Source organism: Eucyclogobius newberryi, unplaced genomic scaffold (genome assembly GCF_026437365.1).
Source record: "Eucyclogobius newberryi isolate DKJ021-1_F unplaced genomic scaffold, fEucNew1.0.hap1 SCAF_13, whole genome shotgun sequence".
Classification (NCBI taxonomy): domain Eukaryota; kingdom Metazoa; phylum Chordata; class Actinopteri; order Gobiiformes; family Gobiidae; genus Eucyclogobius; species Eucyclogobius newberryi.
The window spans coordinates 5,808,748-5,834,037 of NW_027315757.1; the positions used below are offsets into that span (position 1 = coordinate 5,808,748).

At 42.4% G+C, this 25,290-nt stretch overlaps 1 protein-coding gene across 1 annotated transcript in view; it reads right to left on the minus strand.

The window, feature by feature from the left end:
• Positions 1–10,134: 10,134 nt before the first annotated feature.
• The window catches only part of LOC140357859 (insulin-like growth factor 2 mRNA-binding protein 1), a 34,718-nt gene continuing 19,562 nt past the window's right edge, over positions 10,135–25,290 (minus strand). The window contains exons 3-15 of the mRNA XM_072442398.1: positions 19,517–19,565; positions 15,614–15,665; positions 14,909–14,972; positions 14,115–14,402; positions 13,792–13,926; positions 13,581–13,703; positions 12,725–12,860; positions 12,524–12,643; positions 11,895–12,011; positions 11,746–11,820; positions 11,520–11,651; positions 11,307–11,420; positions 10,135–10,989 (exon numbers count right to left, since the gene is read on the minus strand). Coding sequence (XP_072298499.1) covers positions 10,840–10,989; positions 11,307–11,420; positions 11,520–11,651; positions 11,746–11,820; positions 11,895–12,011; positions 12,524–12,643; positions 12,725–12,860; positions 13,581–13,703; positions 13,792–13,926; positions 14,115–14,402; positions 14,909–14,972; positions 15,614–15,665; positions 19,517–19,565 — 1,555 coding nt within the window. The 3' untranslated portion in view covers positions 10,135–10,839. The remainder of the gene's footprint in view (positions 10,990–11,306; positions 11,421–11,519; positions 11,652–11,745; positions 11,821–11,894; positions 12,012–12,523; positions 12,644–12,724; positions 12,861–13,580; positions 13,704–13,791; positions 13,927–14,114; positions 14,403–14,908; positions 14,973–15,613; positions 15,666–19,516; positions 19,566–25,290) is intronic.

Below are 25,290 nucleotides of genomic sequence, written 5' to 3' on the forward strand. Positions count from 1 at the left end.
GACATGTGAACTGAACTGTTGTGAACTGTTCATACCCTCTATGAATTAACTAATACATTAAATATTATGTTCATTTTGTATCATATAAGGTTTTGCTTCTGGTGGCTGCATGTAGACCATAGATCCAAGCGCATGTCCTTGAGGTGCTCCTGCATTAGTGGATAGTCTGGGAAGTTTGGTGAATTAGGAAATACATTTTAGTTATCAATTTGTAGCATGATTATCTAGAAGATATTTGTGGTATAATGTTCTCTCAGGGAAAAGTGACTGAATCGGAGGATGGGGCGCATGAGGGCTGCCCTTTGTCACCGGTTCTGTTCATAGTTTTTATGGACAGAATTTCTAGGTGCAGTCAGGGATCGGAGGGTGTCCGGTTTGGGGACCACAGGATCTCATCTCATCTCTGCTGTTTGCAGACGATGTTGTCCTGATGGCTCCATCAAAGCCGGACCTGCAACATGCACTGGGACGGTTTGCAGCCGAGTGTGAAGCGGCTGGAATGAGAATCAGCACCTCCAAATCCGAGGCCATGGTTCTCAACCGGAAAAAGGTGGCTTGCCCTCTTCAGGTGGGTGGGGAGTCCTTGCCCCAAGTGGAGGAGTTCAAGTATCTCGGGGTCTTGTTTACGAGTGAGGGAAGGATGGAGCGTGAGATCGACAGGCGGATCGGTACAGCGGCTGCAGCGATGCAGTCGCTGCATTGGACCGTTGTGGTAAAGAGGGAGCTGAGCCCAAAGGCAAAGCTCTCTATTTACCGGTCGGTTTACGTTCCTACCCTCACCTATGGTCATGAGCTTTGGGTAGTGACCGAAAGAACAAGATCGCGGATACAAGCGGTCGAAATGAGGTGGCTGGGCGCTCCCTTAGAGATAGGGTGAGGAGCTCGGCCACACGGGGGGAGCTCGGAGTAGAGCCGCTGCTCCTCCACGTCTAGAGGAGCCAGCTGAGGTGGCTCGGGCATCTGTTCTGGATGCCTCCTGGGCGCCTCCCTCGGGAGGTGTTTCAGGCATGTCCCACCGGGAAGAGGCCCCGGGGAAGACCCAGGACACGCTGGAGAGACTATGTCTCTCGGCTGGCCTGGGAACGCCTCGGGATCCCCCCGGAGGAGTTAGAGGAAGTGTCTGGGGAGTCCCTGCTTAGACTGCTGCCCCCGTGACCCGGCCCCGGATAAAGCGGAAGAAGATGGATGGATAGAAAAAGGACATGGGGGAGAAACATCCTCTCCTCCCCTCTCCTCACCTTCACTCACTGTAGATGAAGTTTTATTGCCTCTTTTTTAAAACTATTTCAGATTTAAACACTTTTTCATTTCCTCAGTTAACTCGTTCCACACAGTAACCCCTCATACTGAAATACACATGGATTTGACCTCTTGGAGTGAATTTGTGGCGAGTATCTCTATCTAAAAATAAATTTTGAATGTTAAGTGGAAGAGAGGTTTGTGATGCCCTAAACCTGATTTGAGAAGTTTGATAATAAATTAAATCATATAACTCTACTTTGTAGACAATTATAATTGCTCTTTTTTGGAGAATAATCAGGCAGTAGATTTGTCTTATAACAGTTTCCCCAAACTTGTAAACATTAGTTTAAGAATGACATTATATAAAAGACTGATATAGTCATAGTAACACATTTTGAGTACACGAGTACATCTCTTCACCACATTTAATAACTTTCATTTTAACCTTTCATCTAAAACTACACCTAAAAACACATTTTGTGGGACTCTTTCAATAACTGAACCATCTCTTGTATTGTTTTGTGGGGGTTAAACGACATACATTTGAGCTACGATCACACTGCAAGCTTTGAAAAAATAAAACATTTCAGTATTAACAAATATCTTTTAAAATTAGGGTTACACATTTAATGACACATTACAGAAAAACTAGCATATCCAAATCTGTGTGTCTTTTGATCATTAATCTCTCCATTAATGTCCCGAGGGGGCATTTCAAGGACGTTGAGCTGTTTCATACAATAATATAAATACCTAAACAATAGGCTACAATGTACATACAACCACTTCTATACCAGGAGTGCCCAAAGTACAGGCCAAATGTTTGGCCCTTGGCCTGTAAACTTGAGATGATTTGGCTGTGGGGGGTCGGGCCCCCACCCTAACCCTAATAGGTCCTATATAACCAACATGGTTTTATCAAAGTCCCTATGTTCCACATTATTTCATATTTTTAAAAACAGTCCTGGTATTAAATGTTCAATAACAATAGCAACAGTTCAATTCAATTAAATTTATTTTTGTAACGCTCAAAATCAGTTTGCCTCTGAGGGCAACAGTGAAAAACGGATTAAACAATGTCTGTGGGGACAAAGGACAATGTCCTTAGACCCTCCTTCTAGGCCAGGAAAAACTACAAAAAACCTCCTTGGGGAAAAGTAGAAACCTGGAGGAGTTCCAGAGTGAAGGAGAGATCTGACTCCATCAGACAGACGCGAGAGAGACTGGAGCTGGACCCACTCAGGGGGAGAACCAGTTCATCAGGAGGAGAGCCAGTTCATCAGGAGGAGAACCAGTTCTTCAGGAGGAGAACCAGTTCATCAGAAGGAGAACCAGTTCATCAGAAGGAGAGCCAGATCTTCCAGGCAGATGAAGGACCATCCATATGGGGTAGAGACCGCTTCACCTTGAGAGGAGCATCTGGGTAACAGTAAGTATATAACCTCTGGAAAACACCACTGAAGGAGTGGAGCAGTTTAGGAGTCAAAAACAGTCTTATTTCCATGATGGAGCGCTAAAGATGGTTTGTAGTGACTGCAATAAGACATAGACTGATCAGAATGAGTCTGGTGAGGTGACTTTAAAAACACAAAGGAGCACTACTGGCTGGAGTGAGCTGAGCTGTGGAGTAAATAGGCAGGATTACTGTAGGAATCAAATAAAACATACTTTCTACTTTGGTAAACACACACACACACACAACACACACACACACACACACACAATGACACAAGAAACACATGGTCCATTTTCTCATCTTTAATAACACATTCATATCTATGCTCTGTTTGTTTACAAGGAGTTTAAAACAAGTGTTGATGAGGACTAAAGGAATCAGGCAGGCAGAGGGTGAAAGTCCATATACTGTAAGACCGAGGGCGCCACCTGCTGGAGGGAGGGGCCCGGGCACTTCTCACAATGACACCTTCCAATTACTTTCTGTAGCACTTTGTCTTAAAACCTGTCTCTTTTACCACAGCAACAGTCAGAAAACCCCCAAAATCACGGTGCAAAGTTGATATAAAAACCATACGTCGATCCATTTGTCTTTATATTTAGCTTAATATAAGTTTAAATGAACCGACACTGAACATGGGCAGTTGTCACATCTGACTTTGCTTTTAAGCTATGCAGTCAATGTCGAACCGACTGTCACAGAACTTATCAGGGACACGTTTGTCTAATTCTAGATTTCAAAAACAAAATGCGTAGTGTTTTCCCCCCACAACGACGCCAAATTTCAGTCAAAATAGTTCTATGCTTTGGAGTAGTGAGAATAGCCCAGGCGGCCTCCTCTCCACCGATGACGCCGTAGTCCGCTACAACAACAGGTCCTTTTTTTCTTTAAACGACAGAACAGAGGAAGTGAAAACATAGCATTTATCAGTGTAGGAGGTCCTTGCACATAAGCTTTTTTCACCGAGAAAAAGAAAAATGCTAAATGCACCCAAACATAAGAGTTACAATCTGCTGTCAGAAGAGACAAAATGATAAGAATATTTTTGAGGTTAAACAAATGCGTTATGACACAAACAAAAACAAAATGCAAATTGAAGAAAGAATCTCATTGATGTTAGGTTTCAAGAAGATAGTTAAAAGACAGGTGCTAAGCTTACGACTCTCCAAATCAGCTTCCATTTTATAATCCTTTAAAATCAAAATCAACTAAGGATGTAGAAAGAAAAACAAACAAAAAAAAATCTTTGGAAGAATTCCTTCAATACATTATTCACTACAGTATATGGAGATGTCACTACCCAGTTATTGATTTTAACTAGATTTTTATTTCGAGCAACTTTTTTTTTTTTTGTCGTTTTGTGTCCTTTTTCGAAGAAGAAGAAAAAAAAAATCCATTTACCTATTTTTTTCCTAAGAGGTAGATCAACGAAACAATTACATGGTTACAGGTGTCGTGATATCGCAAAGTGGGGAACGGAGTGGAAAATTTGAGGCAGCGCTGGTAACTTGGAATTTGGGAACCTGAAGGCTGGAAAGAACCTGGCTTAAACACCTAGACCAATCAGATTGCTCAAATACTGCCGCTTATTTGATAAGCCACGCCTCTTCTCTCCACATCTTCCAACAATGTGTCCATATTAGCTTTTTTGTTGTGTTTTTATTTTTACAGTCTCATCTCGTAAAAGTTGGAGAGGTACATTTTTTGCCCGTAACTGAAAAATAAATTATAAAGTCGCATAATTTCCTTTCCTTATATTTGCATCTGTCGAGCTACGACCGACGCGCTCGCTAACAGAATGTTGTCTAGCATGATAGCATCTAACAATCTTCTTGCTGAGTTTGCGTTGTTTTTTTCTGAGGTAGCGTTCCTAGTTATGTGTCAAGAGGTTGTTTCGTCGCGTCCCTCAGCATACTGAAGAGGGACATGGGTACAAGACATGGAGGCGTTTGGAGAAAAGAACTCCAAAATGACCTCTGAGCCGCTGGTCTTGGAGCCTGGTGGACCCCCCTGGCCTCAGTGGAGAGAGCAGTCGCATGAAGAATTGTATCATGTCAGCAAATATACCACTGTCAACCCTTTTCAAAAGCATTTAATCCTCTTTCTGCTCTAAACATTGCACTTCATGGGGACATAGCACAATTCCTCACCAAATCAACTAAAATGACTTGAATTCAGTCTATTATTGATCATGAATATGTCAGATTTATTTATGTAGGAGATATATTTTACTTGCTAGATGACATTCATGGCTCTACATCGAACTTAAATGGCAAATAATTCTTGTTTAAACAAATTGAAAAATGTAGGTCCATCAAGTAAACTAGTCAATTCAAGTCATTATAGAGAATCTGGGTATTCTTTTTTGCAGTGTCACGTGTTTGTCCCGTTGTTACGCAGCTGTTACACGCAGTTACACGCAGTTACAGGCTGTTCCAGGATGTTACAGGCTGTTACACGCAGTTACAGGCTGTTCCAGGATGTTACACGCTGTTACAGGCTGTTACAGGCAGTTACACGCAGTTACAGGCTGTTCCAGGATGTTACAGGCTGTTACACGCAGTTACACGCAGTTACAGGCTGTTCCAGGATGTTACACGCTGTTACAGGCTGTTCCAGGATGTTACAGGCTGTTACACGCAGTTACACGCAGTTACAGGCTGTTCCAGGATGTTACACGCTGTTACAGGCTGTTACACGCAGTTACACGCAGTTACAGGCTGTTCCAGGATGTTACACGCTGTTACAGGCTGTTACACGCAGTTACACGCAGTTACAGGCTGTTCCAGGATGTTACACGCTGTTACAGGCTGTTACACGCAGTTACACGCTGTTACAGGCTGTTACACGCAGTTACAGGCTGTTCCAGGATGTTACACGCTGTTACAGGCTGTTACAGGCTGTTACACGCAGTTACAGGCTGTTACACGCAGTTACACGCAGTTACACGCTGTTACAGGCTGTTACACGCTGTTACAGACTGACCAGTAGAAAAGCTCAATGGTGGCCTTATGCTCATTCATCTCAGTCCCTTGTTTCTCTGTACAGGTTATTTGAAGAATGCAGTGTGCATAGACTGCTTAAGTCCCCTGACGTGATTGGCTGAGGGGTAGTAGGCCAATAATATCACACATTATGTTGTAGTGTGCAGGTTGGTGGCATTAAAGCCTTCCAATTGAGAATGAGCTGCAGTGCATTTGTGGATTTTGACAGTGGCACAGCTCCTCGTCCACAGGCTCAGAGGAAGGTCTCAGACTGGGCTCTTACAAAAGGCTGCTCTTGGCAGGAGTAAACGTGTGTCTCGTGTGTCTGAGGGGACACTACGTGCACTCGCAGGTCTACTCTAACGCTCCAACATGACAGACTCCGTGTTGGCCTGGAGTGCTGAGAATGCAGGTGAAATGTGCCTGCGTTTGGCACTGTCATGTACTGAGCTACTGTGTTGTGTAGTAGATGTTACTGTGCATTTCAAGACAGATATAGTGAAATCCAAAGAGTCAAAGTGTCAAAAAATAAAAGAGTAGGTTGTTTAAAAAGGTCTTGTGAGCAAAACGAACACGAAGGAGACCAGCGCAAGTAAGGACGAGGGATCCTGACTATCCCGCCCACTCCACAAATTAAATGAGTTTTCCAGTCAAATTTAAACGAAACAATCTTGCATCTCCGCTGGAGTTCAGGAGAGAAACCTTCACTCTTACAGGAGCTTCATGCTAATATCGTCACTGAATTTCAACAGTCAAATAAAGCTTGCTGTATTGTCATAAACTCAATAAAAAAAAAGATAAATTATCCTGACAAATCTGAATGGCTGCAGGCTGATTATGAATCCTAGAGTAGCTTGTCTTGGTGGACAGAGCTCTATGGTTTTGGAGAGCGTGAGAACCACCATGAGGGAGTTCTCAGCTCGGCTCCAAATGGAAGCGAACACAGTAAAATAGACCTTCCCTGTTTGAGTGTTGGGCTGGGTCACCAAGCAGAGGTTACACGAGGGGTATTTATCTGGCAGTGTCCACAGATGGCTTGGTGCAATCTTTAGTGTCAATGACCTTGAGGACTTGAAGATTTTTGCTCTCCAAAAATAGAAAAAGTGGTCATTGTGGTCAGCTTGTCTGTTCTTTAGTACAGGTCAGAATCTATTTTGTAGTGGCGTTTGAATGTTTTAAACTCTCTTGTTTAAAGCAAGTTGCTCCCAGTTTTAAGCATCCGTCCGGTGAAATTAGACGGAGTGCCCATAGGTTCTCTTCCTACTTTTTTCTGCTTTTTTCACCCAAACCACATCTCCAGACTAAACGGAACATTTGAAACCAGTGAACAGAAACACAATCACACATGTTGCCAATAGGGAGCTGAGGTGCAGCGGTCAGTGCACAGGGTAGATTCACATTCAGAGAGTCACTTGAGCTGTGCTGGCTCTGTCCCACACATTTGAGCCCTCTCACAATGTTTGGCATGTCATGATGATGTCATCATAGTAAGGCAGGAGAGGAGGGTCCCTCAGGGCACATGGAGAGCCAGGAGCCACCAGCTGAGCTTTAGAAAGGCTCCAGGCCCGTGAGGAGGCATCCGTGTGCACCTCTGGACCCTCCTCACTCACACCTGTCCCCATTGGTCCCATCACACACACACACATACACAGACGCGCGCACACACACACACACGCACACAAACACACACAGACGCACGCACACACACACACACACTGCAGGAAGACAAAGAGCCTGTTTTCTAAAAAAAAAAAAAAAAAAAAAAAAAAAAGGCAAAATGGCACTTCCCCCATTTCCTCTCCACACTGAATCTCTGCTTTAAAACACAGCCTTTGTGTCATCCTGAGCGCATTCATTCAGCACACACAAAAAAACAGAAAAAAATATCAAAGCAACAAGACAATACCTAAAAAAAACATAATTTCCTTCTTAAAAAAATAAAAAATATTCAGGTCTACAGCTCTTTTGTTTTTCATCTTATATAAAATACCAGCAAGCAAAAAAAAAAAAAAAAAGGAATACTGAGGTAACGTTACCCTGAGGTAGGTTTTTTCGTTTTCATTCTTCTCTAATCTGTTCTAATAATGGCGGAGCGTCCAGGCACAGACCCCGCCCCTCATCATCAAACGCAGGCAGGGTCTGGAGGCTCCGCCCACAGGCCTTTGGCAGTCTGGGAGAGAGACCAGGAAGCTGCTCCTTTAATCGGATTTTCCTTCTCTGAGCTCAAGGCAAGGAGCTTTGGAGGACTTGGCCTTTGGTCATCCGCGCTGGGCCAGGACAGTGACCCAAGTGAAACCCCGAGGACCACAGTGAGAGCCACAGTGAGGACCAGTGTGAGCCACAGTGTGAGCCACAGTGAGAGCCACAGTGAGGACCACAGTGAGGACCAGTGTGAGCCACAGTGTGAGCCACAGTGAGGACCACAGTGAGGACCAGTGTGAGCCACAGTGTGAGCCACAGTGTGAGCCACAGTGAGGACCAGTGTGAGCCACAGTGTGAGCCACAGTGAGAGCCACAGTGAGGACCACAGTGAGAGCCACAGTGAGAGCCACAGTGAGAGCCACAGTGAGGACCACAGTGAGAGCCACAGTGAGAGCCACAGTGAGAGCCACAGTGAGGACCACAGTGAGGACCACAGTGAGAGCCACAGTGAGAGCCACAGTGAGAGCCACAGTGAGGACCACAGTGAGAGCCACAGTGAGAGCCACAGTGAGAGCCACAGTGAGGACCACAGTGAGAGCCACAGTGAGAGCCACAGTGAGGACCACAGTGAGGACCAGTGTGAGCCACAGTGTGAGCCACAGTGAGAGCCACAGTGAGGACCACAGTGAGGACCAGTGTGAGCCACAGTGTGAGCCACAGTGAGAGCCACAGTGAGGACCACAGTGAGGACCAGTGTGAGCCACAGTGTGAGCCACAGTGAGGACCAGTGTGAGCCACAGTGTGAGCCACAGTGAGAGCCACAGTGAGGACCACAGTGAGAGCCACAGTGAGAGCCACAGTGAGAGCCACAGTGAGAGCCACAGTGAGGACCACAGTGAGAGCCACAGTGAGAGCCACAGTGAGGACCACAGTGAGAGCCACAGTGAGGACCACAGTGAAAGCCACAGTGAGGACCACAGTGAGGACCACAGTGAGAGCCACAGTGAGGACCACAGTGAAAGCCACAGTGAGGACTAGTGTGAGCCACAGTGAGGACCACAGTGAGGACCACAGTGAGAGCCACAGTGAGAGCCACAGTGAGGACCACAGTGAGGACCAGTGTGAGCCACAGTGAGGACCACAGTGAGGACCACAGTGAGAGCCACAGTGAGGACCACAGTGAAAGCCACAGTGAGAGCCACAGTGAGGACCACAGTGAGGACCAGTGTGAGCCACAGTGAGGACCACAGTGAGAGCCACAGTGAGAGCCACAGTGAGGACCACAGTAAGAGCCACAGTGAGAGCCACAGTGAGGACCACAGTGAGAGCCACAGAGAGGACCACAGTGAGGACCACAGTGAGGACCAGTGTGAGCCACAGTGAGGACCAGTGTGAGCCACAGTGAGGACCAGTGTGAGCCACAGTGAGGTCCACAGAGAGGACCACAGTGAGAGCCACAGAGAGGACCACAGTGAGGACCAGTGTGAGCCACAGTGAGGACCAGTGTGAGCCACAGTGAGGACCAGTGTGAGCCACAGTGAGGTCCACAGAGAGGACCACAGTGAGAGCCACAGAGAGGACCACACTGAGACAGTGTTCTCGCTGAGGGGTTTTAGCATGCGGGCGCCATGCTTCGGCTGGTCACCGCTATGCCCAAAAGATACCGCCAGGTATTAAGATCACGGCACGTAGGCGCTCGCGCGCACGGCACTGATCTTAGCGCCGTAGTACTTTTCGCTTGCATCGCCTACGGCGCTCTTGAGATCACCATGCGAGCGGGGCAGGCGCGAACGAAAATATTTAAGTACTTTTTACGAGCGCCGCCTATGGTGCACGGTTTGTCCCACCGCCATACTTCAACCTCAGCCCAGCGAGAACACTGTTGAGGACCACAGTGAGAACCACAGAGAGGACCACAGTGAGGACCACAGTGAGGCCCCAGAGCTCCTGGTGCTGTCCTGGCCTGGGGAAAAGCGATGAGCAGAAACAATGAGACACGCCTGTCTTCCTGTCATTGCGCGACGTGTGTAAAAGGTGCAGTCTGAACTCACTGCCTCCTACATTCACCAGAGGGGCCAGGCTAACTCACATATCATATATATAATATATATAAAATATGCCGTTTAAGGTGCGGGCCGCTAGCCAGCTAGCATAGCTGGCTGTATTCTACAAATGTGTCTGAGTGTGAGCTGAGCCGCTGCATTAGAACTGCAGGACTAGCCGCGACCTCTGCGTGCCTTACTGTCTCCTGCTGGGCCTGGAGCCCCCAGCGCCTGCTCGCTGTACACAACTACAGCGACCACCCAGGGCTGGGCAGTGTCCAGACACAGCATTTCTTTATTTTCATGAAGATTATATATTTACAACCTCATATTTTCATTATCTTATAATCTCTCCGCGACTCGGAGAGGTTTTTAAAGAGCAGTGTTAGCATCTGGGCCCCTCTTCTGTACTGACTGTGGTTCAGGCTGAAGTGTGGGCAGGACGGTAGACCTGTGGACACTCTCCAGCTCAAAGTGCTCTAGCAGCTCCCTGCTCTCTCTCCCGGCTCTGTTTCACTGCATTCTATCAATAATAGCTCTGAATAAACATTTCTATACATATATCTCTATTTAAAAAACAGCTTACAGGTAAGGCTGCATTTAGGCGGGTGGGAAGGTGGCGGCAGGGCCCGGAGCCGTGCGTGTGTCTGTGGACAGGTGTAAGGCTGCTTCCTCACACATACAGTGGAGCTGCCCAGGATCAGACCAGCACAGCCCTGACAGTCCTCCTCCATCATCCCTCCATCCTGAACCAGCCTCTTCTGGCCTGGCATCTGCTCGCTATCATTTTGTATTCATTTCATCTTTTTGATTTGAATCTTCTCCTTCCTCTTATCTCTAGCTAATGGGCGTATCCCTTCCCTCTGTAGAATTCTCCCTATCTATTGCTGGGTCCGTGTGTTGCTCTCTTGTATCCGTTCGTCTGTCCGTCTATTCGTCCGTGTGTCCGGTCTGTCTGTCCATCAGGCGGGCTTCACTTCCTGCGTGGCTGGTGGTCCTGAGCCAGTGCCTGTGTGGAGCCCCCCATCTCAGTGAAGCCCTGCGGCTGGGGGCCCGGGCTCATGTTGCCTTTCTGTGACTGCTTCACCTGGGTCAGTATCTCCCGGATCTTCCTCTGGGCCAGCTGCACAGCACATACAGAAGGTTAAGAATCAGAAAGCACACGCGGGCCACTAGAAACATCACCAAACCAGTGTTTAGCCAGAATCAAAGACACATGGATTTAAAAGACTATCTAAAGGTCAGGATTTTGTGTTAGTTTAGCAGTAAAACACTTACTCATGCAATGACCCTTAATCTTAAAAAAACCTTAGGTCAGCATTAGTGCACATACACAGTAATTGAAAATATTAGAGAGCAACAAAAGCACATGAGCGGGCCTGCCACCAGAGATAAGGCATTCCAGTAAAGTTCAGTGATATGATTTTCTGCTGCTGGTACCTGGCTAGCAAAGAAGTGTCCGTTGATCTTGACGATGACCTGGTCGTCTTCATCTGGAGTTTGTTCTCTGGGTACCACCACCTCAGCAGCAGTTAGATTCTGCAGCTCATTCACCTGAGACACACAAACGCTTACTTCACAGAACTGTACTCAGCCGTTGTCTTGTAACACGTTGGAAGTTAATAGTTAATCTAATCTAAATGTTGGGCCTACCGTTTTGCCTCCCTTTCCAATGACTCTGCCTGCAGCAGAGGCAGCCATCTTGATGTGAGTCTCCAGTTTGACTTCTTCTTTAGGACCAAAGAAGTTTTCCTCCTTGAGTTTGCCATAGATCCGGCCCTGAGCCTATCACACAGAAACACACGCAAATTATTGATGCCAGTACTAAAGATATGATCAGTAAGGTACAATGATGTGCCCATAGGCAAATACACCGTACCTTGAACTGTGCCTCAGGGGGTCCAGTCACAATGACCTGACGGACTTTAGAGTCGGAGGACTCTGCTGGAGCGATCTGTTGGACAAAATCTGCTTAGTACTTTTCAGACACCTACTGCTTGAGTACTGAATGCAGGAGAGTGTTCAGACCTTGATGGAGGCCCCAGCGAAGCGGCTCAGCTGTTTGATGTGTTGGCCCTTCTTCCCAATGATGGCTCCCACGGCCTGTGCTGGGATGTACACGTGCACAGTCTCCTGCTCTGGAGCCTAGGTGCACACATGACTACATTACCACTACAGAAACAGCTTTAACATCAAATATCACTTAATGATGGATTTGTGAGAATGTGACAAAAATGCAAATGATATGATTTCGATCATGGATAAATAGTAGATAAAAAGTAGAAGGCAATTGAAAGGAGACATATTATGTTTTTTCTAGGTACTTTGTATCGAACATAATACACAAAGTGGATCATCATTTTACGTTTAGTTCATTGTAAACTGCAATATTGATCTAAAACAGCTAAGTAATAGAAACAGGATAATTGACTTCCTGCTCAAAACTGGTGAGCCTTATTTTTAAAATAATCACTAAGTACAGGGATATGGGCGGGGACAGGGTAGGTAAAAACGGGAATTTTCTGAACACTGGAGCCTCAGTTGCAGGACACAGCTTAAGTAAACTAATTATGAGGAAACACTGTTGTAACCAGGTTAATAGCTCTTTAAAGATGATTTTGCATAATATGCCCCTTTAAAGTAATGGCCAGACTCACCCCAAAGCCATAGAGAGCCCCTCCACAAGAGTTTCCTGGGGGAGGTGGAGGCAGGCCGCCGGAGGACGGGAACAGGCCCAGAGCTCCCAGGTTCAGGCCTGGGATCAGGTGGGTCTGTTGCTGGGAAGAAGATACAAATGTCAAATCTTCAGCTCAGAGTGTGTGTGTGTGTGTGTGTGTGTGTGTGTGTGTGTGCCTCACATTCATAGCTGCCACGTCGTTCTCATATGCCTCCCGCAGTTTCTTGGAGATCTCCTCCTCAGCTTTGCAGGAGGCCTCCACACTGCCCAGGACCATGATGGTCCTCTCCGGGTTGTACATTGTCAAGTCTTGTAAGCTGCAAATATTCAAGAATGGAGATTATGAGTGTAGAGCACATCAGCAACATTCCATTGATCAGATGTGATAGTGCTGCCTGGAGCTCAATGTGTAGCTCCGAGTATGGCCCATAACAGAGCAATAAAGATGTTAGCTTTTGGAGAATGCTGTTCTGACACTAGTGTGTTTAGTGTGTTCAGTCTGTTTCTCAAACTGTGAGAGCTGCAGTTTGCATTTGTTTTATTTAGAGACAAATCTATTCACATCGTTGGGTTAATCATTACTTAGCTCTTGTTGTGTTTTCTGTATATTATCTATCTGTTGCCCATGTATTTGCATAGTTTCTCAAATAAAGAAATGAATGAATGAATCTTGACCATGAATCAGGCAACACTGACACTTCTGGATGTCTACTCGCTCTATTCTCTCTTTGTATAACATCCTTCACTTTCAGTATCATAACTAATATTATAAAGATAATAATAATTGACAGCACTAAATTAATTTGTTTAAGTGTACAAGAAGAAATGCAAAAATACAGGATATAACTGATATTTTTCATCAACAATAAAAAGGAGGCTTCAGTCAGTTCTTTATCTGAGCCTCTGTAGAATGTTCTCACATAAGTTCCACCAAACCTTAACACCACTATGATCCACAAGAGCAGCAGGAATACACAAGCATATTATTGTGATGCTTGTGACTGTGTCCACAGCTCAGTGGTACGAGCAGGTCTTACGAGGAAATGGTAATCTTGGTGTCTGTGTCTTGCTCCACTTTCTTCAGGTTCCGTCCCTCTTTGCCAATCAGACGTCCCACAAAGTTGTTGTGAGCCAGGATCTTGAGTGGAACCTCATCAGCACTGCAGAAAGAGCACAGGGTGATCACACACAGGGACACACGTGTCTCCTGTCAGATAAAAGACAGTGTGGAGTGTGGGAGTAACGTACGTCTTGGTGTCCTTGGCCTCCTGGTGCATGATTTCCAGGATCATGCGGCAGGCGGCGGAGCAGCCGTCAGGGGTGGAGTGAATACTGATGGGCTTCTCAGCAGCTCCCGCGTTCTCTTTGCGATGAACGTCAATCCTGAACGCACAGGGTGTTACATGTATGATCAACACGTGTCATCGCAGTGGGATGACTGTACACGTTATTGTTATGCATGCAGCTGAAAGTGGGTAGATGACTATAACATCAGTGACGACATAAAGTACAATTCCACCGCCGGGAGGAAAAGAAAACAAAGGATGACAGCTTGTGCGTGTGGCGCTCACTTGCTCTGCGTCTGCTTGGTGATGTTGCGGATGGTGGCTCCTTCTTTTCCGATGATTGCCCCCACATACTGGGTGGGCACCAGCAGCCTCAGGGGGAAGTCAGGGTGGGGTTTGCCTGGAGCACCATGGGTTGGTGAACCACTGCGTGGTCCTCCCCGGGGTCCATAGCCGGCTCTGCGGCCGTTATCGGGGCCCCTCTGCCCGTCCAGCTCACAGGTCTCATCAGGGATGTAGGACACGTGCAGTGAGTTGTTTTCAAACTGGTGTCCGTTCAGCTTCTGGATGGCTCTAGTGAACCGCACAGTGAAAACACACTCTTACACGTCTCATTTAATCTGGTGCTGGAGGAACCTAAGGAATTGTGTTGGGGACCTCAGAGTTTTATTTGAACAGTTATTTTATGAGTCGAAAAGTCAAATAAATAATATGAAATATATTTCAATCAAATAAAGGTTTCAATTTGGCTCATGAAGGATTCTAGATGGATGATATTTCCAAATAAAGAGTATATTTGAAGAAAATCTGAAATTTTATCAAATTTTATTACAACTATTCTTAGCAGTGGATAAGTCACCATTAGTCGATTAATGATTGCAGCCCTGATGTTATCATTTTTACTTTGACACAATGATGAAACATGAGGCCTTTAAGTCACAGTATTTTGCACATGTGACTAAAATGGCCACTAGATGGCGCACAATGAGCATATGATTTGGATTGCCTTAGCCCTTCCATATTTTACACTCCCATTCTTCTAGCCACAGGAAACAGTGCAGAAACAGTTTCGGACTTACTGTCGAGCGTGGTCTCTGCAGGAGTAAGTGACGTTGACCACGGCAGTCTCACTGTCTGTGTTCACTGTGGACACAACACAAACCTCTAAATCAGCTACAACTGGGCTTCAACACACTCACAGCTTTTACACCGCTCACTCATGTCAAACATGTCAAGACAAACCCTCTTGGTGCTGGTCTCATGTGATTTTTTTTTCTTTATGGCTCTAACCTGTTAATTGTATTGTGCACTTTCTATTCAAACTTACAGTTTAAACTTAAGCATTGATGTGAAAATGTGATATAAAATTTAAAAAAAATGTCACAAAATCACATTTTAGTGTTACAATTAGTGTGAGAAAAAACATCACGATTAAACAATTACAGTGACCAAGACTGTGACCAAAACAACAGTGACATCTTTAATTTTCTTTCTAACACGTTACTGTTCCTCAGGTTTGTGCTTTACAAAATTAAACTTTTTTAAAGACAAAATAAAACAAATACACAAAAACCACTAGATGAAAAAGTTTTTAACAGTTTTTGGGAGATAAATTGAACAACAAATACTTAATTTTGCTTCTAAAATGGTCACGTTTTTTTTTTTTTTTTTTTTTTTTTTTAATTAAAATTTAAACTTTTTTTAAATGTTATTGTGACCTGAAAAATCACGATGATCAATGAACCCAATAATCCTGACATCCATAGGTGGTGAGAGAGTTTTACCTTGTTCACAGTTCTCCACTGTCCCACACTGAGCCAAAAGACTATCCAGGTCCTAACAACACAAGAGCACAACAGTCACAACAGGAACACAATCATGGGACTCATAACTTTATTAAGAGCTCCACTTTCCCAAACACTACAGCATGTTTACGGCATCATTCTGATCATGCTTTGGTGTTTCAGAGTTTATGTTTGGAAAAGCTGTTTTTAGGTCCCATGTGAATTAGACACGAACAAATTTTGATTTGATTAAGACATGACAAACAATCTGTTTGTTTCATACTTCATACAAACTGTCATAAATAGTGCTTCAATTTAAACACTAAATGGCAGCTTTCACTTACTCCGAAACACATTTGGTTGTTACAATGTTGCATTTAAAACATTTATTGAGGATGTTTTTATGGAAATAGAATGTGTGTTGGGGTAAACAATATCAGAAGTACAGTAGTAGTTTGTCGTGTATGTCTTTTGCATGTTTACATGAATTATGACTCAGGAAAAATGATATTGTGAGAGGACTGAAATATAAACTAAAAATAACTTTTATAAATAGTCCAAAGATGTCTAAACTCTAGGTTTTATCACCACAAGCCCAAGAGGAGACACAATATTCAGTTCAATGCAGAGGACGTCGGCTGAAATAATTACAGATTTGTTCATTCCAACTTTATTACATTACAATTTATGTTCTGTAAATAGTTGAGCGGCCCAGGGTAGCGCAGACACGTCGCCCCCATGTGGACTGTGGAGGATTATCACAGCTTTGGCACTGGACCAAATGGCACAAAGCCCTAGACCAGGCCCTGGTCTGCTCTGCTCGAGGCCTGCGCTCTGCCACACCCTCAGCACATGCTCAACATTTCACCATCAAACACTTCTTTAAGTATTAAGTGCCCGGATAATCATAGTCAAATGTCATATTACAATCAGCAATGTTCTAAAATCTGCCTGTAAATGTCTTGATAGAGTTATAACTATGGCACAAAAAGTGTAAGGTAAAATGAAACACAAAAGTGCAGCAATACCACCTTATACGCTTGATTAGATTATCCAGAACGTTATTTTTAGTTCTGTCTCTTATCTCTAATTCCACATTTAAATTGTGCATTTAAATTATTCCAATCTATGATTTTTTAATTTAATGCTTTTATCTGCATAATTTCTTGCTTAATGTTCTTTAAATTGCCTGCATTATTATTCTCTTTGAATATCCCAAAAAGCACTATATAAATAAAATGTATTGTTATTTCTAAAAAGAACAAATGTAAAAATGTATTTTAAGAAGTAAAAAAGTTGTAGCAAATCATACAACATTTGAGTAGCTTGCTAAACGTAGCTTGGTCACACTTTTTACTCCATTTAAGTGGGCACTACAAAGATAAATTCTAAAATACAGTAAATAGTGAATAAGTCTAAAGTCAAAATCTACCATCAAAACTTATTGCAAATATCTTTTGTCCTTTACTGAGCTACTAAAGATCACCCACTTGTTAAATGGGATATAGATTGTGTCAATTAAGTTTGAAAGAATCTTTAATAAATTAATTAATACATACTTTTGTGATATTTATTTATTAGACATTTATTTGTAATTGCTCTAATTGAACATATTTTAAAAGATGATTTGAGAAACAAATAAAACAAAAAACGCTTTTATGAACATTGTTTTAAAAAGACTATTCAATTATTTGATAAACAAAAGCTTTTATTAAAACATTTTTTAAAAGACAATTTATTGAAGAGATTTGCAAAAACTTAATTGTATTCATTTACAAATGCTTTTAGAAACCCTTTGCAGCTTGTATTGCCTTTACCATGGCTCTCCTGGTCCTCCTGGATAAAGTACGAGTGAACTAGTAAGCAGCTCTCTGATTTGTTTGCAGGTCGCTCTGACCAATCAGAGAGTTCATTACTAGTTCCCTGTCATTGTGTGCTGTACTTTAGCCAGGACCAGGAGAGCCATGGTAAAGCTAAATGGAGAAGCTAAGCAGAAAAGCAAATACTTTTTGGTTTTCCTAAAAGGATTTGTAAATGCATTTAGAAATTCTTTTATTCAATCTACTTTTGAAAATTATTTTATTACAAGTATTTGTTAACTTATTTATTAATTGTTCTTTGAATTAAAAAACAAACAAAAACCTTTTGTTAATAGATTTACCAGCTCATGTTTTAAAAGTTTCTTTAATAAAAGCATTTACTAATTAACGTAGTTAATTCTCTTTTAAAACACTTTTAATCAAAGCATTTCTTAAGTTATGACATTTAAGTTATTAAGTTATTACATTTAACACACACTCCAACTCTCGAGTAAAACATAAAGATCTGCCTTATCCACTATAAAAAATAATGATAAAACTATAACCATAATGGCATCAATATTAATCAATGATGTGCGTGTGCATTTAACAACAGAAACTAAACACATACTCTTGTTTTGAATATGGCAATACATTATTAATAATAATAATAATAATAACTGCCCGCATAATTGTCACTTAGCAAATATTCAATTGTTAATGCAGTTATATATGAAGAGTTCACTTGAATGAAGCTGTGAAGCCTGCAGTGACATAAAACTATGATTCTATCGTTCCCTGATCAAATACACTGCATAAAACGCACACAAAAAGAAAATGATGTGTTTCTGAGAAGTGATCCGGCCCTTTTACAGATTTCACTTTTTAGAAAGAATCAAATGTCAGAAATGTCTTTAGCTGGTAATTCACATTTCATTGTGGCCTTTCAGGGCTTAAATATACAGCTAAAACGAACAACCGAGTGGAAAAGAAATACTCTAGACAATCATTTAAAGTCCAAACTTTAAATGTGTCTGATATTGTGACAGTGGAAACACGTTGATAAAGTGCATTAGTTACGTTATTGATATTCTAACCATTGTAGAAAAAGTGTTTTTTAATTTTACCATACAATATGAGAAGTAATTCTTACAAACTGTACAATCCACTGCTACAGGTGAAACAGAATTATAGTATCTATAAAGAAACATTTATCTGATGACTTAAATATTACAAATGTGTGATTATATATTTGGAAGGCACATATTAATTTGAATTTAAACTTTTTGACTTTCTATAAAATTAGAAGAAAAAAAGAAAAAAATAGATCCCCTTTTCTGAGGATTTCACTACTTTTATTTTATTATTTTTACTGCTGAGATCACATTGAAAATTCAACAGGAATAAAGTGATATTTATGCACTTATGATGCTAACACTCTGAGCAACACGTTCACCTCAACCATGCTATTTACATATATTGTACAGACATATTACATGCAGCTACATGTGTCATACATGAAGACTAAATAATCCAAACCAGATGCTAATCTATACTAAAGCTAGTATTAAAGCTAGATATTTGAACAGTATAAATCACATTCAAGGACAAACAAGAACAGTTATAGAATAATCTTGTGCTTTGTCAGAACTAGATTAAGACCACGTGGAATCATAAGTATTACAGTCTATTGTGTGAATAAAGGGTGCTTCCAGCCCTCGTGCTCTCTTCGGGTCTGGGGGACGCCGCCCCCCTCCCTCCACGACATGAAAACCTTTTGAGTGTGTTTGTTTCTTTCCGTTGTTTTATGTTTAAAAAAATGAAATAGTGAAAAAAGAAAAAGAGTTTGAACCCATGCAGGATCTTTGAGGGGAGCACAAGAGAAATATAATTGTGGTATCGAAGTTGTTATTGAGCCTATTCCTTTGTCTCGAAATGGAGTTTGACATGTTTGTTTCGTGTTACTAAATAAAAGACAAAAATTATACGTTGTCTCCAAAAATATCTGCTCATCATATTGATTAGTAACAGGAAATATGATGATGATCCTAGTATGTTTGTAATTTAGAAGGAATCCTTTTTTAAAACATGTAAAAAGACTGACCTCCCACCGCAGCTGAGGGGGAATGTTTCGGATCTGCAGCTTCCTGGTCCTGTGGAAACACAACAAAAGGATTTAACAAGAGAACAGCTCAAGCTTCATCACAGACTGACAGGTCTGAACTTGAAAAGACCATTTTCAATGAAATGGAACCATTCCAAAACAGAAAAAAGTGAAGTTGGGGTAATATTAGAGACACAAGTGAGCCTTTCATGATAATCAATATATCAAATTCATGTTCAATAAATGATAGAAAGAACCCTTTGGGGATCAATGCTTATCGTTGGTCCTTTTTAGAACTAGTGGAAGCTTTTATGTCATTTTTCTGTGCGATGATCAAATGTATGACTTACTATAGATACAAACTAATTACTACGTGTTTCATTCAGCTCTTTATTTATTGCCGCTCATGTTTTTTGAGGATAATCCTGTTTTAAAGTTTATTATCTCAGTGGCATAATTTTGCGTTTTAAGAAAAAATGGACATTAAACGATTGTTTAAAGTCCATTTTTTCTTAAGAAATATATCACACTTGAAAGGTGTAAGTTATAAATGATGAGAAAAGCGGAATATTAGGACTTCTTTACAAAGGTTAACATGCACGCAGTCCAGATAATGTAATAACTACATGATTATTTTCTTGTGGGCTTTTCAGGAGCCATGCATGTCCAACTACATCACAAAAAGGTAGGCGGAAAAAACAATAATAATAAATAAGTCAGTTTAGAAAGCGACGCAGGCTGGAACAGGACTCCTATTGAAGTGAACGCTTGACCTTTGGCCTCTTTTTGTAACTTCCACCGATGAAGGCCTTTAATCTCTTCTACCTCCGACTACTTGTAGAATGTTGATGATGTCAGGAATGGCAATGCGACCGTGTGTTTGCCTCCTCTCCAGGCCACACCCACGGAGCCCCCACCCCCACGTCTCCATCCGACCCCTCAATAGGCTTTTGTGTGCGCTGAGAATACCTGGAGTCCACTCTCGGAAAAGAAAAAAAACAGCGTGGCCTTTGGATCGCTGATTGATGCTAAAAAGTCTGTTGGCTACGTCGGCTCGTCCCGTTTAAAGAAAGCACACCCCTGTCGGCAGAACTCGCCCCTGACCCGATGCAAAATGCCTTCCCACCTTTATCAGTGCATCATCTGCCCATTATCCAGCTCAAACAGCCTTCTTACCCCAACCCCCAACACGCTACAGCCGCTGAACTCGCATGACCCGCACTGTTGACGCCCGTTGGCCTAGGGGAGCTCCCCGTTGGCTGAAACCATGGTAACAGGTCAGGAATGGGCGGGCGATAAGATGGATGGATGGACAGCAACACAGATTTATTCAAAGTATGATACAAAAGTGTCTCGTTTTATTTTATTTAAATGTGATTGTTTCCAAAGGATGTAGGTAAGATTAGAGGGGGCGATATTGACAGAAATTAATATCTGAGTATTTGTAGTATATGATAATGAAATTCAAACAATATTATGCACAAGTATGTCTTTAAGTGCATTAGGTTTAAATATCAGGCAAATGTGAAACAACTGGAGGTTTACAACGTACATTTGCTCCTTTCTTTTTGCAGCATATTTGATCATACTTGATTTTACATATCTTAGAAAAAGATGTCAAAATATTATCTGCCCACTTCATCAAGTACCTGGTATTGACAAAGATAAAAGTAGTTATGCAAAAGAAAAATAACTCATTAGCTTAAAGCTCTGTATGCTGAAATAAGAAGATATATGCATTCATGGCACAAAAAACAATAAGCATACAATATTGCATTTGAGAATGAAAGAACGTAAGAGTGAAAAGAAATAACCGAATGAAAAAGAAGGCGGAGGTGGTGCAGAGGAGCTACTGATGCATAAGAAAAGGCTTTGCTGGGTGGGGTCAGAGGGCAGGGGTCAGAGCTCTTTAGGCCAGACACAGGGGCCATGGGAGCAAAGTGCCACCCAAAGCACCAACGTGTAGCACAGATAAACCACTAAAGACTGCAAGTGACTCTGAAATACGGCTGCAACCATTAATCGACTAATCATGACTAGTCTAGAATAAAAAATAATTGCAGTCGTATTTCATCAATACAATATGGTTATATGGACTATACAGGCTAAAACGCATACAAAGACCTTTTAAAAGACAGCGGCATCATTAAATCAATATCTTTGTAAACATTTTTTGTTATATGTTTTCAGTCATATTTCAACCTTTGTTTGGTTAAAATGTATTGAAAAAGTCTCAATGTAACGCAGAAATAATTTTTGGATTATAATGACTATAATGACAGAAATAATGACTAGTTGACTAATCAAAATGATTACTACTACTATTCGACTACTAGTCATTAGTGACAGCTCTACTCTGAAATAATCTCTAATCATTGACGGTATAAAAACATTCCGCAAAAGACTCAAAAAAATGTGCTGTTGAGCTAGAAATGAACCTGGGCTGATGTACAGCACATTCACACACAGCATGGAGCTTCTAAGTGCACTTGACCACACAATGTGTGACACATTTATATGTCGATGATGCACGCCTGCATTAAGCATGTCAAAGCATTGTGGTGGACAGCATGCACTGCACATATTTAAACTTGTACATGTTCAGTAGTGTGTTGATGTACTTTAAATTACCTTTTTATTCTAGAATGTGAAGTATTCCTTACTGAATGGATTCTACAATAAGTACACCTAGGACTGTCCTCCTACTCACTCCAAGACATGTCACCAATAAGAATGGATGCTCCATGGCTCAGTAACACAAGTGCTTATCGATAAAGCCTTTTATCCACAGTTTACGACGTCAAGCTTAGGGTACATCTGCCAGAGTCTCAAGTGACCTCAGCAACAAACAATGTGATAAACCACAGCACCTCAAGAGCAGGCTCAACAAATAAATAAAGCCGACTCAATACGCAAAGTAACTTCTACGGATGGGGAGGGACTTTTCTCTGAGTTGGAATAAGATAATACAGATACAATTGCAATTAAATCAACAAAATAGCTAACTATATGAGACTAACATTTATTAAAGTCAAAGTCGTGTCATGCAAATTATACCCAAGTCTGTGTGAAAAGGCCTGACACTGGCACGTCCAGGCAGTCTATGCAGAATCACTACTACAAGAACCAAGAGCCAAGCGCTGGCTGCATGAGCAACCGAGTGCAGCGGCTTAATATTTTATACAGCAATCTAGCTAGCATAAAATCACAAATTAATATTTCATTGCTAATGGTCAGGAGCGAGTAACAGCAACCAAACACAAGTGCCATAACTTTAACTCCCAGGTAATACTTCTACTGCAAGTCTAATGCTTTATAGCCGGCAGTCTACAAGAGAACATTTAGCATTTTGATGCCAATATAGCCAGCTATGTCAACACATCCTTTAATGTGGGCAAACCCCCCTCCAAAAACAGATTCAGATACACCATAACCTACACAATATGTCAATTAACATCGGAACAAAACAAATAAGTCCACCAAAATGAACTTTGAAAATGAAAGTTGATATTTTTGAACTGATAGTTTTCTCTTTATGAAAAGAACAGTGTATTTACACAGAACATGAAGTGAGACCGCCGTGTCCCATTGACTGTTACCCTACACCTCTTCATCATTTATGCTCTCCCTTCCGTTCTCCATCTCTCCCTCCGAGCCCAGGGTTTCCTTCACTCGGGCTGAAGAAAAGGCATGTAACACTGGACGGGAGCTTTAAATAGAGAAGAGGAAGTAGAATGGGATGAGACTGATGGTTCCTGGGAGCACAGCTAACCTCACGTCTGGGTCCATGTGCTGGGCAGCGTAGGACCACATACAGAGAGCTGCTATGTTGCATTCCTTCTGCAAGTGACCAATCACAGCGCTGCTACTGCACACACCACTCACATAAGCACGGTTGCTAATTAGGCTATATCAGCTTTAATTTTATGCAATGAAGTTGTGATATAAACTTTAGGGCTGCAACTATTAAACCACTTATTGTGATTCATCAACTATAAAAAATAAGAAGTCATAATTTGTTCTTTGTGATTGTTATCTTCACTATGCAGACAAAGACAGATATATTATCTCATACTTATACTCATATTAATATATTTTATTCAAACATATGTTCTTTCTAGAAGCCTTCAGTCACCATATTGCAACATGTATTTGTTTGATTATGTATTTTAAAATTACCAATGTACAATGTAGTCAACTATTAAAATAATTGATACGGACAGCTCCAATAAATGGTAGAAATAGTCAAACTATAAGGATCTTCACAAAAACAAAAATGTTACGCTACAATAAAAAACATGCATCAAAGATACAAAGTAATTCTGTCAGTAACACACAAAAGAAATTTCACCATTTACATTCCCAGAGGTCCATAACCCTTTCATTTAATTTACTTTTGACAAAATATACTACATATTTCATATTGAAGATAACAGGTTTTTTTCACACTAGTAGCCTAGATAGTATAAGCAATAATAGCCTATAAGATGTGAAGCGGCCTCAAAAGCATGGATAGATACGTTCATTAGAAGTCACGGAGGACACATAGGTCTACAGCAGGAGACGCCTACAGCAGGAGACCAACGGGGGAACTACAGCCTGCACGTCCTCCTAAAAGTTACACATTTTACCATTCTGAGCGAGTGCGCCGGGTGGGAGTGAGAGGGTGCAACAGAATGGGTCAAAGTTCAGACACGGCTCTCCATTCTGACCCCGCCTCGGCTTTGCGCAGGCCTCCATTTTAGAGGCGAGGATCCATTTTGAGATCCACTGGCGGACTCTGCTTCACTATTATATAAGAGCAGATTCATGTTTTAAACATGACGAGAGTCCACGCAATAACCTCACAAAGCACCATCACCGGGCTGTAGAAGGGCCACGTGACCTACGGCAGGCTACGTCAGCACATGATGTTGATGCAAGTTATATTTACGGAGTTTTCACATCAATTCAGCAGCGCATGTGGTCACGAGTGGCCATTGCCTACAATAATAGGCTACAAAGTCTAGTGATGTTAAAGTCAACTGGTGGATTGTGCACATAGAGCACGGAGAGCACGGCTTCTGTTGTGTCCGCTCCCGAGCCGCGCCCCCTCCCCCTCGTCCCCTCCTCCACACTAACCATGGAGCACCTATAGGCCCCTCAAAGGGAACCGGCTGTGCAAACGTTCAATGACGGAGTATTGCTCAGCTCTTTTACGTGTTTAATAAGTCTCAATGTCTCCGTGTGGAAAGATACAGTCTATAATAGCCCATAGGCCTGTGGTACGGGCGGCAGTGGGCTCTCTGGTGCCGACGCGGGAAACAACCGTATCACGCTCTTTGCCAAATGGTTTTGTTAAATAGACGAAAACTGGGTCATCTAATTTCTTCTTCCTCTTTTGTAGCATGGATTAATGGTGTGCCCTGTTCCTATCCTGACAAGCGGACTGGCGCGTGGCCACGGGCATAAGGGCATAGGCTATTAACTCATTTCCTTCAGAGTGAACTGTTTATTTTTCCAAAGGGTTTACTCGTGCTACTCATGTGAGATTTTGAAAGCGCTTTGGTAGAAATAAAACCCTAAAACGCCACGAAAACATTGCTTTTTCCTATATTGCGCACACACGCTTCACATGTGAGAAACAGCGAGCAGCCATCTTGACCAGGCAACGCCCATTTACTACAATGAATGTGCAGTCACGTGACGGGGAAGAATCCACCAACACACGCGCGCACATACACACACATGCATACATACACACACACACACATGCATACGCGCGCACATACACA